This window comes from Caloenas nicobarica, chromosome 5, assembly GCF_036013445.1.
Source record: "Caloenas nicobarica isolate bCalNic1 chromosome 5, bCalNic1.hap1, whole genome shotgun sequence".
NCBI classification, from domain to species: domain Eukaryota; kingdom Metazoa; phylum Chordata; class Aves; order Columbiformes; family Columbidae; genus Caloenas; species Caloenas nicobarica.
In genome coordinates this window covers 16,593,828-16,608,431 of record NC_088249.1, presented here as the reverse complement: position 1 = coordinate 16,608,431, position 14,604 = coordinate 16,593,828, and the positions used below count along the sequence as shown (strand labels likewise).

General features: G+C 44.4%; 1 protein-coding gene across 1 annotated transcript in view; it reads left to right on the top strand.

Moving 5' to 3' along the window:
* RIN3 (Ras and Rab interactor 3) overlaps nucleotides 1-14,604 on the top strand; it is a 69,828-nt gene that overhangs the window by 17,589 nt on the left and 37,635 nt on the right. Inside the window, exons 2-3 of the mRNA XM_065636032.1 lie at nucleotides 2,832-3,018; nucleotides 6,418-6,532. Of these exons, the coding sequence (XP_065492104.1) occupies nucleotides 2,832-3,018; nucleotides 6,418-6,532 (302 nt within the window). The remainder of the gene's footprint in view (nucleotides 1-2,831; nucleotides 3,019-6,417; nucleotides 6,533-14,604) is intronic.

The following is a 14,604-nucleotide window of genomic DNA, read 5'->3' as shown; positions in this document are numbered from 1 at the left end:
AGCAGAGGGCTGGGTGTCTCTGCTTGCGTCAAGCCTGAGATGCCCCATGGGGAACACTGTGCCCATGTCACTCCATGCCTGGTGCTCACCAGGTCCAAGCTGCTTTCTATTACTTCCTTGTCTTTGCTGATGTCCCTCATTTCCCTCCAGACAATGGGATTCCTAAGCATCAGTGCTTTGCTGGCCCTTTTCTTTTCACCTTACATAACTAATGGGTAACAAAGTTCAGCATTGCTGGAGCTCTTAGAACGCGTGTCACCTTCTGGTGCCGCAGCAAGACATTATCAGCATTGGTCTCCTTTTGGTCTAGGTTTCACACATCATTGGTAAGATCAAGCTCATGATTGTGGACTAATTTGGGGAGTAGCTTTTGATAACAGTGTTACAGAACATTTCATTATAAATCACCTTACTTTTCCTTCATCTCATTACTTCTTTCCCATTACTGAGTATGAATGTCACCACTCAACACGTCTTCCTTTCACATGGTTATGAGGCATTTCTTTCAGTTTCTGCTCTAAAGAAACTGAGAGATTAATCACTGTTTTACTCTATATGTTCAGATACTGATTAAAATCATATACTGTTGCATCTGAAAAAATTTCTTCACCTGTATGGCAAGCTGGGCTTTTATCACAAGTGAAGAGAGAGTGTTACATTTATTTCTATTTGATTTTTTTAAGCACAGTTCTCTCATTCTTACTGTCTTGGCTATGATGTCAAAAATTGATCGGTTAAAATCAAGATTTTGTGGACTAATACCCTGAATCAGCAAGTGGGACTGCAGAGGAACATGTATTTTCTAAGGAAGCTCTCTCTATAGGGTTGCAAAATCAAAAAACTACTAAAAATAAAATCTCACTGTTGGTTTGGGGATTCGAAAGGCTATTTTTATAAAAACTCATTTTTGGGGTATGCATGCTGTGTTAGGTTGGGCCTTTGAAGGGACTCTCTTCTAGTAGTTTAAGTCTGACCTTATTTGAAGTGTACTATTTGAGATCTGTATCTTTAAAAATAAAAGGAAAAAGAAAAAGAAAAAGACATGAAATAAGACTAAGTCAAAAGTGAGAGTCCTCCTCTTTTCAGCTGTGACATCTAAGCAGCAAAACTGGTGCAGAAAAATGTATTTTGTCTTTGTTCTCCTACATTTTCTTTGCTTCTAAAATCAATTAGTCAAATGAATGACAAGCCTGTATCCACAAGGCTATAGCCTTATCCAGTAGAGCTCTTATGACCAGACCTTTCAGCATAAGTATTTCCACTGACCACACTGCTAAGCACATGTATAAATACTTTGTTGAATCAGCTCCATGGCTAGAAACCAGCATTTAATACCAGTCTGCCATTAGACTACAGGGACTAAAAATAAATAGAATTAGTTCTTTCTTTCTCTGGCCAGAACAGGAATCTAAAGGAGAGCATGTCCCAGATCTTTAATATACTCAGCAGCATAATTCCAGTATTCTTACATCTCTTACAGCTGAGAATAAGCTCTGAGACATAAGGTGCAACAGGGCATTGCTAATGTGATGCCATGGGATGGCCATGCTCTTGTCACTCAGCATCTCCCATGCATCTTTTTGGAGGTTCCAATTATGTCTTTAGAACTGGTAAAAATGACAAACGTGGCAGGAAAAAAAGAGGGAAATCGAGTCTTCATTTCCTCCTGCCTGAAGGTCTCTCTGGTGTTTCTCTACATTTCCTGTGCTCCATCCCATTCCCCTCCCTCAGTGCAGGGAAAGGGTTTGCTATGTCTGCACCCTTTGGGTCTTGTCCTGCAGAACTTGTGTCATGCTGAGCAACCTAGGGCTGATCGCAGGGCTGCACCCTGGATTATTCTCCTGCTGCAGATCAGCCTTTGGGAATCAGCAAAGGTACCTCTTCTGTAGTGGATAACTTGCTGCTGAATGTGTCCTAACACATCCTCCTCCTGCGCTCCATGAGTGACAATGGAGGGGGAGGATTTCCCCTTCCCCATGAGCAGGGCTGGAGGAGCATCCACCTCTGCAGCCACCAGCACCAGCGCAGACTTGTCAGTGTGGAGACAGGGAGCGCTCCATGTTATTTTTAAACAGTGAGATGTCCCGGTCTGCCTTTTTGCAGAGTACTTAAGCTGGGTGCAGAGGGTGGCTGCCAAAAAGTGAGAGCAGCTGACGGTGCCTCTGGCCACTGCTGCCAGGCTGCCTCCAAGCAGCCCTGAGCGTGGGGTGAGATCCCACACCGGTGCCCACCACAGCTCCTGCCTGGTGGGAGAAGTGCTGGCAGCGGCATGGGCGCAGGTGAGCTGCAGGCTGCCTGGCCCCTGCACACCTCGGACGGACACTGTGGTGCGGTGTGTGCATATTCCTGGCTGCTGGCAGGGTCTGCAGCCCCTTTCCTCTGCCACATCACTCCGTTTGAAGCCACGAAACGTTGCTCTGGCCCTTCAGCTGGAGGACGGGCTCCAGGGGACAGGCACACTCTGCAGTGCTGGCTGCCTCTGTGCATCCCCGACCTCTGTCCCTGGGTACTGGTGCTTATGCAGCGTAGAGAGAGCTGAAACCAACAGACCTGAGCACAAAGCACCATGCAAGCCTGTGGTCTGAAACCCAGCTGTGCAGCATCAGCGTGAGGCCATGGTTCTTAGGATGGGCCTTATCTGTCTGTTGAGGCCTGTGCACCCAGTTTGCCTCTGTCGTAGCCAGGCGTCCGTGGTCTGATGCTCCTCGAGGAACTCTCCTGGTGTGTAAGTGCCTCGGTGCATGTCTGTGTGTTTGCATTTACAGTCATTACTCCCCTCTAGTTTTCCATTTGTACTTCTGCTTACGAGGGACTCCTTTGCTGTGTTTCAGCCCAACCAGAGATACCAGTGAAGAGGGAAAAGAGACACATCTCTGTGAGGCCACTGCCCTGCAAAACTGCCTCCCCCTTCCAGGGATCAGCATCCTCGATAAACTCATCAAGACCTGTCCCGTCTGGCTTCAGCTGAACATGAACCAGGAAAGGGCTGGGGCGATCCTTGGCAAAGAAACTGCAGGGGTAAGTCCAAAGCGGTTTTGGTTCAGACAACCACATTTCCTGTCCTTGGTGGAGCTGCTTAGGAGAGCAGGGCTTCTTTACATGTGGAAGCAAAAATATTTAGCAAACTATGCTTTCTGTTTCCATTACCTTTTGATGCTTTAGCCACTCATAACAGCACAAGACAGATATAATGGCTTGGGGGAAGCAAGAAATCTTGTCTCTGGTTTTATTTACTTATCATGTAGATTCATGGAGATGCCTTCCCATTCACCACCATACTCATAGGTATGTTCACTATCTAATCTGTAGCAATTAAAAAAAAAATGCCTGAAGAAAACGCCCTTAAATTCTGGGAACTTCTGGTATCTGGTCCCTGTATACTGAGTGTTAGAAAATGGCAGACTTGTGCAAAGCTCAAGAGAGCTTGCTCTGTAGGAAAGGGAGCTCCCCATTCCTAGAGTCTCAGAGATGAGGCATGGCAGGGAGTAGGTGTCCTGGTCGGATCTGAGAAGAGCGGGTGCAAATGACCTGAGCTGATGCCAGAGCACAAGGGGAATTCAGTGAGTCCTGCTCTGAGGAGGTTTGGACCAGTCCCTTAGTGGAGTCACTCTATCCCAGGGCTAAAAGCTGCAGAGCCAAGTGACAACCTCCAGTGGGACTCACCTGACCAACCTGGACCCGAACCAGACTTCTCAAATAAGTTGGGCAGATTATCCTCTTTGGTTTTCTGCACTGACTGTACCAGGAGACCTGAGTGACTGTCTGATGAAGTCGTGTGTGTTCCCAAGCCGCCTCAGTTATTAGCCATTCCCTGCAGGCAGGGCTGTTTCCCACTCCTGAGCAGCTTTAGGCATAAGTCTTGCCTATGTTACTCCTACTCACAGTCCTTGGGCATGGCCTTCAGCTCCAGCTTGAAGCAGGCGGGAGAAGGGCTGATGCGTCAGAAGTGTCCCATGGCAAAAGCAGGCTCTCCTGCCCACTCTGAGCCCACCTGAAGCTGAATCAGCACCGCTTCTTTCCCACCACCAGTGAAAATGGAAGAGACTGGTTTGTGTACCAGTCCTGACCCAAGCAGTAGGGTTAGGTACAGCTCAGAAAACCCGCCTCCCTCTTATCTGAACAGCCATGGTCCAATTTTAGCCTTTGGAGCCATAGCAACCTGTCATGCCAATCAGGAAAACAGAAGTGATTCATTTCCATGTTTCACTTCTCTCGTTGCTTAAATTTAATTTCAGATGAAGTGATGTGAGATAGTGCCATCTGTGATCCAGGGTCACCGTAGTTTCTCAAGGTGGGTTAGAAGAACCATGCTGCCATATGGGTGGTAGGACCTGGTGAAGGGAGGATCTCTATGCCTTTTTCCTACTTGCAGGTAGTTTCTGTGATGTAGGACGTAGGGCTGCGCTGCATTTCAGTCTTGTTTCAGGCATGCACCTGTTTGCCATGCATTTATTTGGATTTTCTCTGCACTCCTGGTGGAACTGAATCTGTGGGCCTCAATCTCTTATGTATGGCAGAGTTCAAGATGATGGCACTATGCAAGATTGTGCAGCCACCCCAAAGCTGCATGTTTAGCATGGGTGTTTCAAAGTGACAGCAGATGCACTTATGAGTGGGACTCATGCAAAGAAAGGTCCTGGCTTCAAGACAAGGTTTTTTAAAAATTCCTCTGTCCAAGAAATTAATGTTTTCTTTATAGATTTCCACTGCATTTTAATTGATTAATCATTTTATCAGCTCACACTTCTTTCTAATATTAATATCCAGACTCCAGAATTAGCCCAATTTTTTAATTCAGTTTTTATAAAAATACCTTGACTCTCTGCTGCCAAAACCTACTATCGAAGAACACATAAAGATGATTACTTTGGCTTTGTATCTGCGTGTTCAAGGTACAAGCTAAAAATATCCTTGACAATGAGCTTTAATTAGAAACATACTTAGGACCTCACACAATACAAAAGAGTTCTTTTATTTTTTTTTCTTCTTCCTTTTATCTTTTATATTTTTTCTTGTTTCTTATTTCTTTCTGTTTGCTTTTTTCTTTCCTCTATTTCCTTTTTTTTCCTCTTACCATTCTCAATGGTATCCAGTGAAAAGATGAGGTGCAGTGGGCATAAATTGAAACACCAGAAATTCTGTTTAAACTTTAAGAAAAGCTTTTTTACTGTCAGGATGATCAAACATTGGAATGGGCTGCCCAAGAGGCTGTAGAGCCTCCGTCCTTGGAGATAACAAAAACCCAAGAAGACACAATCCTGAGTGACTTGCTGCTGTTGGTCTGTCTTTGAGCACAGGGTTTATAGTAGGTGGTCTCCAGATGTTCCTTCCAACCACTCTGCTCTGTGATTTTGAGACCAGTCAATACACTTGATGTCAGTGTTGCCATCCAGAGGGATCTTAAACAAGCTGGGGGGACAGGGCTAGCAGGCACCTTCCAAAATTCAACAAGACAAATGCAAAGTGCTGGCCCTGGGAAGGCAGAGCCCCCAGCGGTGTTCTGGGCTCTGCAGGAAAGGCCCTGCAGGGTTGGCGCAGAGGGAACTGGGCACAGGCCTATTGAGGAGAGGCTGTGGGACCAGGGTTTGTTCAACCAGGGGGAGATACAACTTCAGTGGGACTGCACAAGAACGTCATGGAGAAGATGGAACCAGGCTCTGCTCAGCCTTGCATTGTGGGAGGACAAGAGGTGACCATACATTGAAACCAGAGGGGTTCAGACTGGGTACAGGGAAACACTTTCTCCCTTTGAGAACATTAGGAGGTGGGATAGGTTGTCTGGAGAGGTTGTACAGTCTCCATCCTTGGAGTTTCTCCAGACCTGTCTGGACAAAGCCCTGAGCAACATGGTCTGGCCTCATGGTTTCACCCAGGGGGTTGGACGAGAGCCTTCCTGGGGTCCCTGCCAGCCTGAATGATCTTCTGGTCCCATGAAAAAAAACTCTGTCAATGAGACACTGTGGCCACCAGAACCTTTGGCCTTATGTTCCACTCATGGACACTTGAATCCTTTCCCTCTCAATGTACAAGTGACTCCCTTGCTTTAGACCCAGACTGGGACATTCTATGGTGAATTGTCCGTGATTTAGGGCACTTATGTGAGGAGCATCACTTGAAAAATTGTGAATGCAGCTTTATACTTTTCACTTAGTGAGATAGTTTGCCTTAGGCTTAAGTGGGACATCAGGGATGCATAGAAACCTTGCTGGTTCCTTTGCAGGTCTGAATTTCACCTAGATGAAATGTCCCTTTATTCATTATTTTTGTCAGGTAAAGTTCAACCAAGTGGAATAAAGCTAAAATAAGAACATTTAAAGGTGGTTTGTACCGATAAAGACTTCATTGCCAATGACCTAAAATGAAGTTCAGAAGCTCACATTGTGTAGTTAAGTTCTTGTTTCCTTTCTCCTTTTTCAGATATTCTTGGTTAGGAAAGAGGGTAACATGAACAACATGGTCCTTGCAGTTCGCCTGCCAGTACAGAATGAGGGTCACGGTGTGCTGGAGTACAACATTAAAGAAGAAAAATCAAGTAAGTTCTTTACATTTTTTGGTCTTGCTCTGGTTATTGTACTGAATCCTCTTGTGATCACCAGTATTTATATAATCTCACTTGCAATGAGCAGGTTCCTCTTGTGACCGGCAGCAGATGTTGCCTTTACAGTGTAGTTCAGCTAATATTTCCTACAGCTGCTTTACCCCAGCTCCCCTGTGGTACTGCACCTTGTGTTATAATTTAGAGACTTACAACAGGAAAACAAAGCACCCTCAGATGAGCAGGCCAGCACTTTGATCAAGCAAGAGGATCTGTCTTTCACTAGGTGGAAGTCCTGAGCAAAGCGCAAGGTGCTGACAGACTGACCTACTGACTCTGTCTCCATTTCTGCCACTGAACTTGAGGTCTGCCAGACATCTGACATCTGCTGCATCCCCTTTCCATGCACCTCATACAGTCATACTGAACAACTGGTTACTCCTGAACTGTTTGACTGTTCTCAACACCTCGCTGCTTCTGGGATGCAGCTGGGTCTTGGGGCTGGTGACATTGGTGCTGTTCCCGATCTTACAGCCAAGTCTGCTGTGAGCAAGCAAAACCAGACCTAGTTCACAGTCAGTCATGTCTGATGCAACCTTTGCTGTAAATGGATGTGTAAGGCACAGGATTTCCACTTTCCAGTAAATATTTGTAAACACAAAAATTTTAGGATAGTCATAGAAACACACACTTGAAAGAGTTCATCAAAATAACTTCACACTATTTATTTATATGAACACATCCAAACCCTCTGTCACTGAGCTCTGCCCCAAAGCCAGCTGTCCATGTTCTGCACTCTGCTAAAACACTTGTGTTTCCGCTGATCAACGTTGCAGCTTATTTCTTCCCCCTTGACAGTTGCTCAAATGAATTTTTTCCTTCTCATATGTTTCTTCGCTTACCCCTGCATCATAAACAGACTTTAAAGCCAGAGGGACAAGCGAATCTCCCAATCTGCTCTGATCTCCAGCACAGACCACAGACTGTCACAGCGTTGCTCCTGCAGAGAGCACAGCTGCCTGCCTGGCTGCCGGTACCCCAAGGAAAGCTTTCTCTCTCACCTGCCTGCACCTTGGGGCATGCAATTATGGAAGTGCCACACAGATTCAGTGCTCCTGCACAAGGGCAGGAGTAGCAAAACTTTTGCCACAACTTGAGGTGTCCAGATTAAGAATATAAGGGCAAGGGCTAGCTGCAGGATGGAGAAACTTTTTTGTTTATTTAGTTAGTTGAAGTTGCGCTAGGGCTTAGCTTTTGCATGGTGGGGAATTGATTTTTTGATTGTTCAAGTTTTCCTTTGGATAAAAATTTAAAAATTGAATCCTGCCGTCTTAAAAATGGCATTTCTAGAATTGTTACTTCTTGACTTGTGTCGTGTGCCATAAAATCTGATTTCTTTGGGGACAGGCAAAGTAAAATGTAGTTTGAAAATTTCACTGTGAGTTAGACTAGCTAGAAAGACTTCTGTGCCATATTTTTCAAGCTTACTTACTTGCTATTTCTAATTTATCATTAACTTAACACAAAAAGTGTGTTCAGAGACAAAACTTTCTGACAGGAACAAGCATTAAATCAGTTTCCACCATTTTCATACAAGCTGCAAAGTAAGTGGAAGAGGGTAATTAAAAATCAGATTTCATTCAAAAAGCAGGAGAACTGCCATCACATGTGCAGCAATCCCTGTGGCCATGAGGCTGGTGGATGTTCACATTATTTTTAGCTTGAGTTCTGTCAGTGCTGAGCTGTGGAAAACCTCTCAGTTCTCCATCCCACAGCTTTTTGACAGGAACACACTGGACAAAGAAACAGTCATGCTTTTGCTTCCTTTCTCATTTAGGGTAAGTAGCCTGGCTTTTCAGTTTAGAGGAAATCAAATTAATTCCTGTTAGTAAAACCAGAGGAGATGGCGAATCTTCTGCGTCTTGAGTAACCTAATATATTAGCTTTGATTTATTGTCTTTGCTTTACTCCAACAGCTTTCTAAACTTTTTAGGAAATAAAATTATTTGTTGCCCAAATGCTTTAAAGAATTAAGACTAGAATCTGAGATTCCTTGCTAAGTACCCTGGTATGGCTGGATTGCCTTAGCTTAATGAGGTGCCCTTCAGCCTGCCCTGGTATTCTGTACGTGTCAGGGTGGGAGACATCTGAGCGCCTGCGGTGAGTAACTGCAGACCAGAGGTGTTGTCTGGCTGTGGAGTGCAAGTCTGTTGGAAGCTGGGTGTTACACCTCCTGAGAGCATGCATAACATGCCAGCTGCACGGCCTGAGGACCACTGTAGACTGGCCAGGTTTCTCCAGGCATCTAGCCCTTAACTTCAGAAAGTTCCTCTTTAGTTCCTCTGTGCTTGCTGAAAGGAGGCTCCAGCTTGCCACTGGACATCGCAAACAGGGAGGTGAATCCTCCTGCTCTTTGAGTCTGCTTGAAGTGGAGCAGAGCTGATGCCCTTCCAGCATCCTTCAAAAGGAGCAGCTGTAATTCCCCTTTCCAGCTGTTCTGGGGACAAGCAGCTTTGGTTTTGCTGGCCTGCCCCCAGTGTTTCCTTTCTGAGTCGACACATAAGCAATGACCTGTGTAATCTGCCCCACGGAGAGCTGTTCATCCCTTTCTCAGAGATGACTCCTCCTAAAGAGTTTGAAGAAATGGGAACAAGTTCTTCTGCCTATTACCTCAGTTCAGCTCCTTAGACTCCACAGACCTGATGCATTCAGACATAAACTGAAAGCTGAATTTGCCTTGACATGTATGGTTCAGATTTTACAGAGTTCTTCCCTTCCAGTTAAAATTCAGGTTGTAACCCATCCCAGCTTACTATTTTGGAGCACCTTGACAGTTGCTTCTTGTCCTTCTCATGAGGCCTCAGTGCAATCTCAGCTTCATAAGTGACAGAAAGAAGGATGCACTATCCCTAGAGGTGACACAATGTCTCTGTGCTGTCTCTGCAGTGATGTCCATCTCTTACTTTTACCATATGAAGCTCTAAACAATAAGTTTTACTGCTCAGCTCTTTGTGAAAAGCCATTCTTAAACTGTCCTACTTTTCAGATAGCATCTGAAAAGGTTTTCCCCAGTATTGTAATGACAGTATGGAAGTTGCTGCCCAGCACCTGAGGTCCATATATAGATGGCCATTCCATGAAATAAAAAAAATGGAAGCTTCCTAGCATTGCACTGCCAAACAATGGTGGATCATGGTTTTTCTCATTCTTTTCCCCATATCAGATCTGCTTTGTTGACGTTTGATGAAATATTTAGGGAAGTATAGTTTTCTGAGGGGAAGACCAGATTTAATTGTGATTTTTTTAAAATGGAAATCCCCAAAGAACCCACTAGGTAAGAGAGTCAAGAAATGAAACCTCTTTCCATTTTTTTTTTTGTGGGGAATTTTCACCTGTTCCATGAAGTAGCCCTTAGGATCACAGAACAGGAGAATGAAGAGACTGGATTTTAAAAAATTTATTCTGGTTCTTCTTTGGTTGCTGATCACAGCAGCAGGTATGGTAGAGACCCAACAGCAGACACCACGTGGTTCATCAGAAAGTTGAGAAACCCGGCAGCTTGCAAAGCCTTGCATCTCTCTGGTTTTGCTTCTCAGCCTGAAGGATCCCTTACTACTTACTCAGAACAGTGGAAATCTCCCAGAGAGGAGGCTTGTTACAAGATTTCTTCCATTTAGACATGCAGTGTTGGGAGATATTTCTCAAGCTCTGCTAAAATCTCAACTACTTCATCCGCTTTCAGTTCTGCTTCATTCCAAAATGGAGCCCTAGCCTCACATACCTCAAGAACTGAGCACCATTTCCTCAGCTGACTCCTGCCCTCAGCTCTTCTCAGCAAACTGGTTGTAACCTCAGGTCCCGATTCTCCTTCCCCTTTATGTGTATAGTCAGAAATCATTCCGCTGACATCAGTGACATTGCAACAGTATTAAAAATAAAAGAATCACATGTTTAAAGTAAATGTGCAAGTTTGAAGTATATGTTACTGAGAGCTTGAAAGAGGTGTTTGAGTATGATAGACCACTTGGTGCAGGCAGTGACAGTAGCTTTTACTTTCACAAAGTGTTATGAAGACACATGCCACAGGGGTAAACTCATGTAATAGTATATGGTGCTAGAGCATTTTTCTGAGTTGAATGCTTTGGTTTTTTTCTAGGAAATCTTGTGAATTATAGCTGAAAATAATTTGATTTCATGAAACACAGGAGTTGACCACATACTTCTCAGGAGCCTTGCACGCATGCTTTGGTGTGTGACGTGTAGTAATTGTTTTCCAAACTCTTCTGTACCACAAAAAGAGGATGTGATTCCTTTCCAAATATGCCAAATGACACTAGACAGGAGAAGTATCTGCAGTTGCACAGAATAAAGAAGAACATATTATTCATATTATTAGGAATTTTAATAGAAATAACTGTGACCGTTAGGTCAGTACTGATCTTCTCGGGCTCACAGCCTAAGGAGTTTGAGGCTGGCCTGATCCTGCTACAGGTTGCCTGCTCTTGGAGTCCTGCTCCTGCCTAACCCATCACTGTGCCTGGCTTTGCTCACTTGGAGGTTTATTCTCCTGAGGCTGTTCACATGAGCCTACCTTGTGGAGTTGCTGTCCTTGTTCCTGCTCTAAACCATACCTGTGTGGGACAATCTGCCAGCAAGTGCAGCTGTTCAGAAGCATCTCTTCCAACGTGCTGGGCCAAGGCTGAGCTGAACTCTCAAAGTCCATGAGGGCACAGCTGAAGGAGGGGTTTGTAGTGAAACCTTGTGTGTAGTGTGGTTATTTCATTTATTACAGGAAAATTCTGAGATTTAAATTAAAACTCTGCCTGCTCTGACCCTCCTGGCTTCTCCAGAAACAAACATGGAATGAGCTGGAGCATAACGAAGGTCTTGAAATAACCTTAGCGTAATCAAATAAGAAAGCAAAAATAAACTTTCTCTGAGTAATACAAAAATGTCCAGGTCATTATTAATACTATCTTTGAAAGACAGGACACAGTGCCATTGGACATGGTAGATTATACTCAATTTCTGGTTTATGGACAGCAGCAATACTTCAGGTTATATGGGATGGACCCACAATATAACTTGACAGAAATGATACAGGCAATTACTGGATTTAAAAGCAGTTTGAGAGCAACAACTGAATATTGCTGCAAAGTTGCAAGTCTGTTAGCAAAAAGGATGTTGATAAAGGAATCCAACATCTTGCCCTGGTCACCTTATTTGGCCTTTCTTAAAGTTAAACTATGCCCAGGAAGTGCAGGCTGGAGCCTGATAGGTAATGCCTGAGACAGACAACAGAGATTTAGGAGAAAGCTACAACTCAAGTATAACACACAGCAGCTGTTTACTTGCCTGGTTAATTCTCTAGCTGCTTTTAGCAAAGGAAATCTCTTTGCCATGCAAGTTCATGAGGACCTGACCCCACTTTGTACATCCACCACCCACTGAGCTCTGTCCATGAAGACAGAAAGAAGAGTTACGCCAGGTCTAGAGGCAGCAGGAAGGCAGACCTTGCTGGAGAGTCAAACCAGCAATTTAATCCAGCAAAGGTGTTTCTTTGCACACTGGATTTTTAGGAAGGGTGAAATCAACGCGAAAAGGGAAGAGATTATTTAAGGGCTAACAATTCACAATCTACTTTCTTGCCTTGATAACCCCAAACAGGTGCAGTCTAACGCTGTGAAAGCAAGCTTAACTCTCAAACACAACTATGTCCAATATTACCAATTTACTTCAGCCATTTCTACACTTCCATTGCTCCTTCCCAAGCACATACGGGGGAAAAAAAGTTTTTTATTATAGAGTAATGCATATGCATAATGTGCATTTGCACAGGATACAAAGGGCACGTGCAGTCATTCTGACTGTCCTGTAGCAGTAACGGATGGCAATTAAACAACAGTAATTGGGCAGCAGCATGTTTACAGCGAGGCATCAGAGTAACCTGGGGGTGGACTTGTTTCATCTTTGCAGGCTTAGCTCTGAAGAAAGCTGCTGAAAGCCCTGGTCTTCACAGCCCAGCCAACCCAAGGTGGCAGCTGTGAGCACACCTGGCGTGATGGCAGAGCTCAGGTGCCAGGGACACAAATTCCTGCCTGTGCCCCTGCATGGGTCAGCAGGTCTGAGCGCTATGTGAGGGCACTCTCTAGGTGAGCACAAGGCAAGGAAGAAGAGGCAGATTGACTGGGAACAGCTCAGTAGATACTCTTTGTTGGCTCAAACACCTTCAGATGCTAAATAACGGACTTGCCTATTGCGCTCTGCTGGCACCCTGACTGTTATGGCCAGGTATGGTCCGCTATGGCAGATTTCTCAGTTTTGTTTGTTAATATTTCTTTTAAGTGTGTTGCTGAGGCTGGATTAACAAATTCAGAGACCAAAGTCCTCATTGCTAATATGGCACAGCATGGTCAGGTGGTATTTTCCCACATGAACTGCATTGAAGTACTGCAGAAATAAGGTCATGGGAAAAATGGGAGGATAACTGAGTCACTGCAGCCTACTCACAACTCAGCTCCTTTAAGGAGAGTGGCCAGTTGTGCAGATTTTTTTTTTCAATATGAATATTTTTGTGGAAATGTTGACAGCTCTTGCAATAGCTTCCTCAGTTTTGCAAGTCTTTTTGCTAACACCCTACCTGCTGGAATCAGGAAGTAGAGTGAACACAGACAGATTTTTTTTTTTTTCACGGAAAGAGAAATAACCCTCACAATTGCAGAGAAAAAATCTAAAGATGTAACCTTAAAATTTCTTAAAGACTCAGAAAACAGAAGATATAGGAAAATAGCCTATAGGAATATAATCTCCCATTTTAAAAATTAATTTTAACTGGATTTATTTCGGATCCCTTCTGAACTGGAATGGAGATGGGAAAGGTGAAAGTCTGTGGTACTGACTGAAGTCAGAAACATGGGAGATTTCACTTCATAGCTAAGGTGAATGAACTGAAGTATGTGCTAGTGTTCATGACATTGACTTCTAAGATGAAGCCATTATCTGGGTAGCACTTGCTCGTTTTCATGGGATGTTTTCAACACAGGGCTGGATGAAGCCTTGAGCAACTAGGTTTGACTTTGTGGCTGACCCTGCTTTGAGCAAGAGTCTGGGCTGGAGACCTCCTGTGGTCCCCACCAGCCTGAGTGATCCCCTGAGAGGGAACCAGCCAGTGGGACTGAGTCAGTCTGTCAGCAAGCTCAGGGCAGGCAGCAGTTCTCAGAAGGGATGTCTCAGGAGAGCAGCAAAGGCATTTCCCATTCCCTAAGACCCAGGTTCTGGGACAAATACTGCTAAAATTTACAGAGGGATTGTTGTGAAAAAGGATAAATAAACCATCAATATTTCCTAGGTTAGTGCCTCATCTGTGATCTCCCCCAAAACTTCCTTTCTTTGGTAGATACCTTGTGTTCAGGGGAAAGAAGAGAATGTGCTCAGTCTATTTAGTGCACATTTCCAGTGCAATTAACTCATAGGAGGTATCCCAGTGTGCTTGAAAAGGCCCAGTAATGCCCTATAGGTCCAACTATATGCCCTTTGGCATATTGCAGAGCTAAGCTTGCTGCAGGCTGAGATAGACTCTGTCACTTGCAGTTAACAGCCCTGCAGTGCTCCTGGAACTGCTTTTGCACAGGTGCTAACGGGACTTTTCGGTGGGACTAGGCCAAACCAAGGGGTAAAGGTACATCCCATCCTTCCCAAGGCAAACCTCTGGAAACAACTTCTGGCTCATCAGAGGGCAGGCAGAAGGGTCCCTCAGAAAGTACATTCGGTTACTTCTGTTATCACTATAATGGTACGATAGTTCTTTTTTAAATGGTCACTTTAACCAAAACCATTGGCCTTCTTGAGTGGAAACCCTGCAGCTTCCAACACGAGAAGGAAGAATTATTTGTACTCTAAACTGAGGCATGAAAAGCAGCCTAGGACTATTTATAGCTCTGATTTCCTCTGAATAGCTGAGAGGCTAAACCTGACATTACAGAGTGAAAAGATCAAGTTATTTATACTGATTTTTTTTATACCCCATACTGGTATTCAGCAATAAAGCAGACAAAGAGGGGACTGCCATG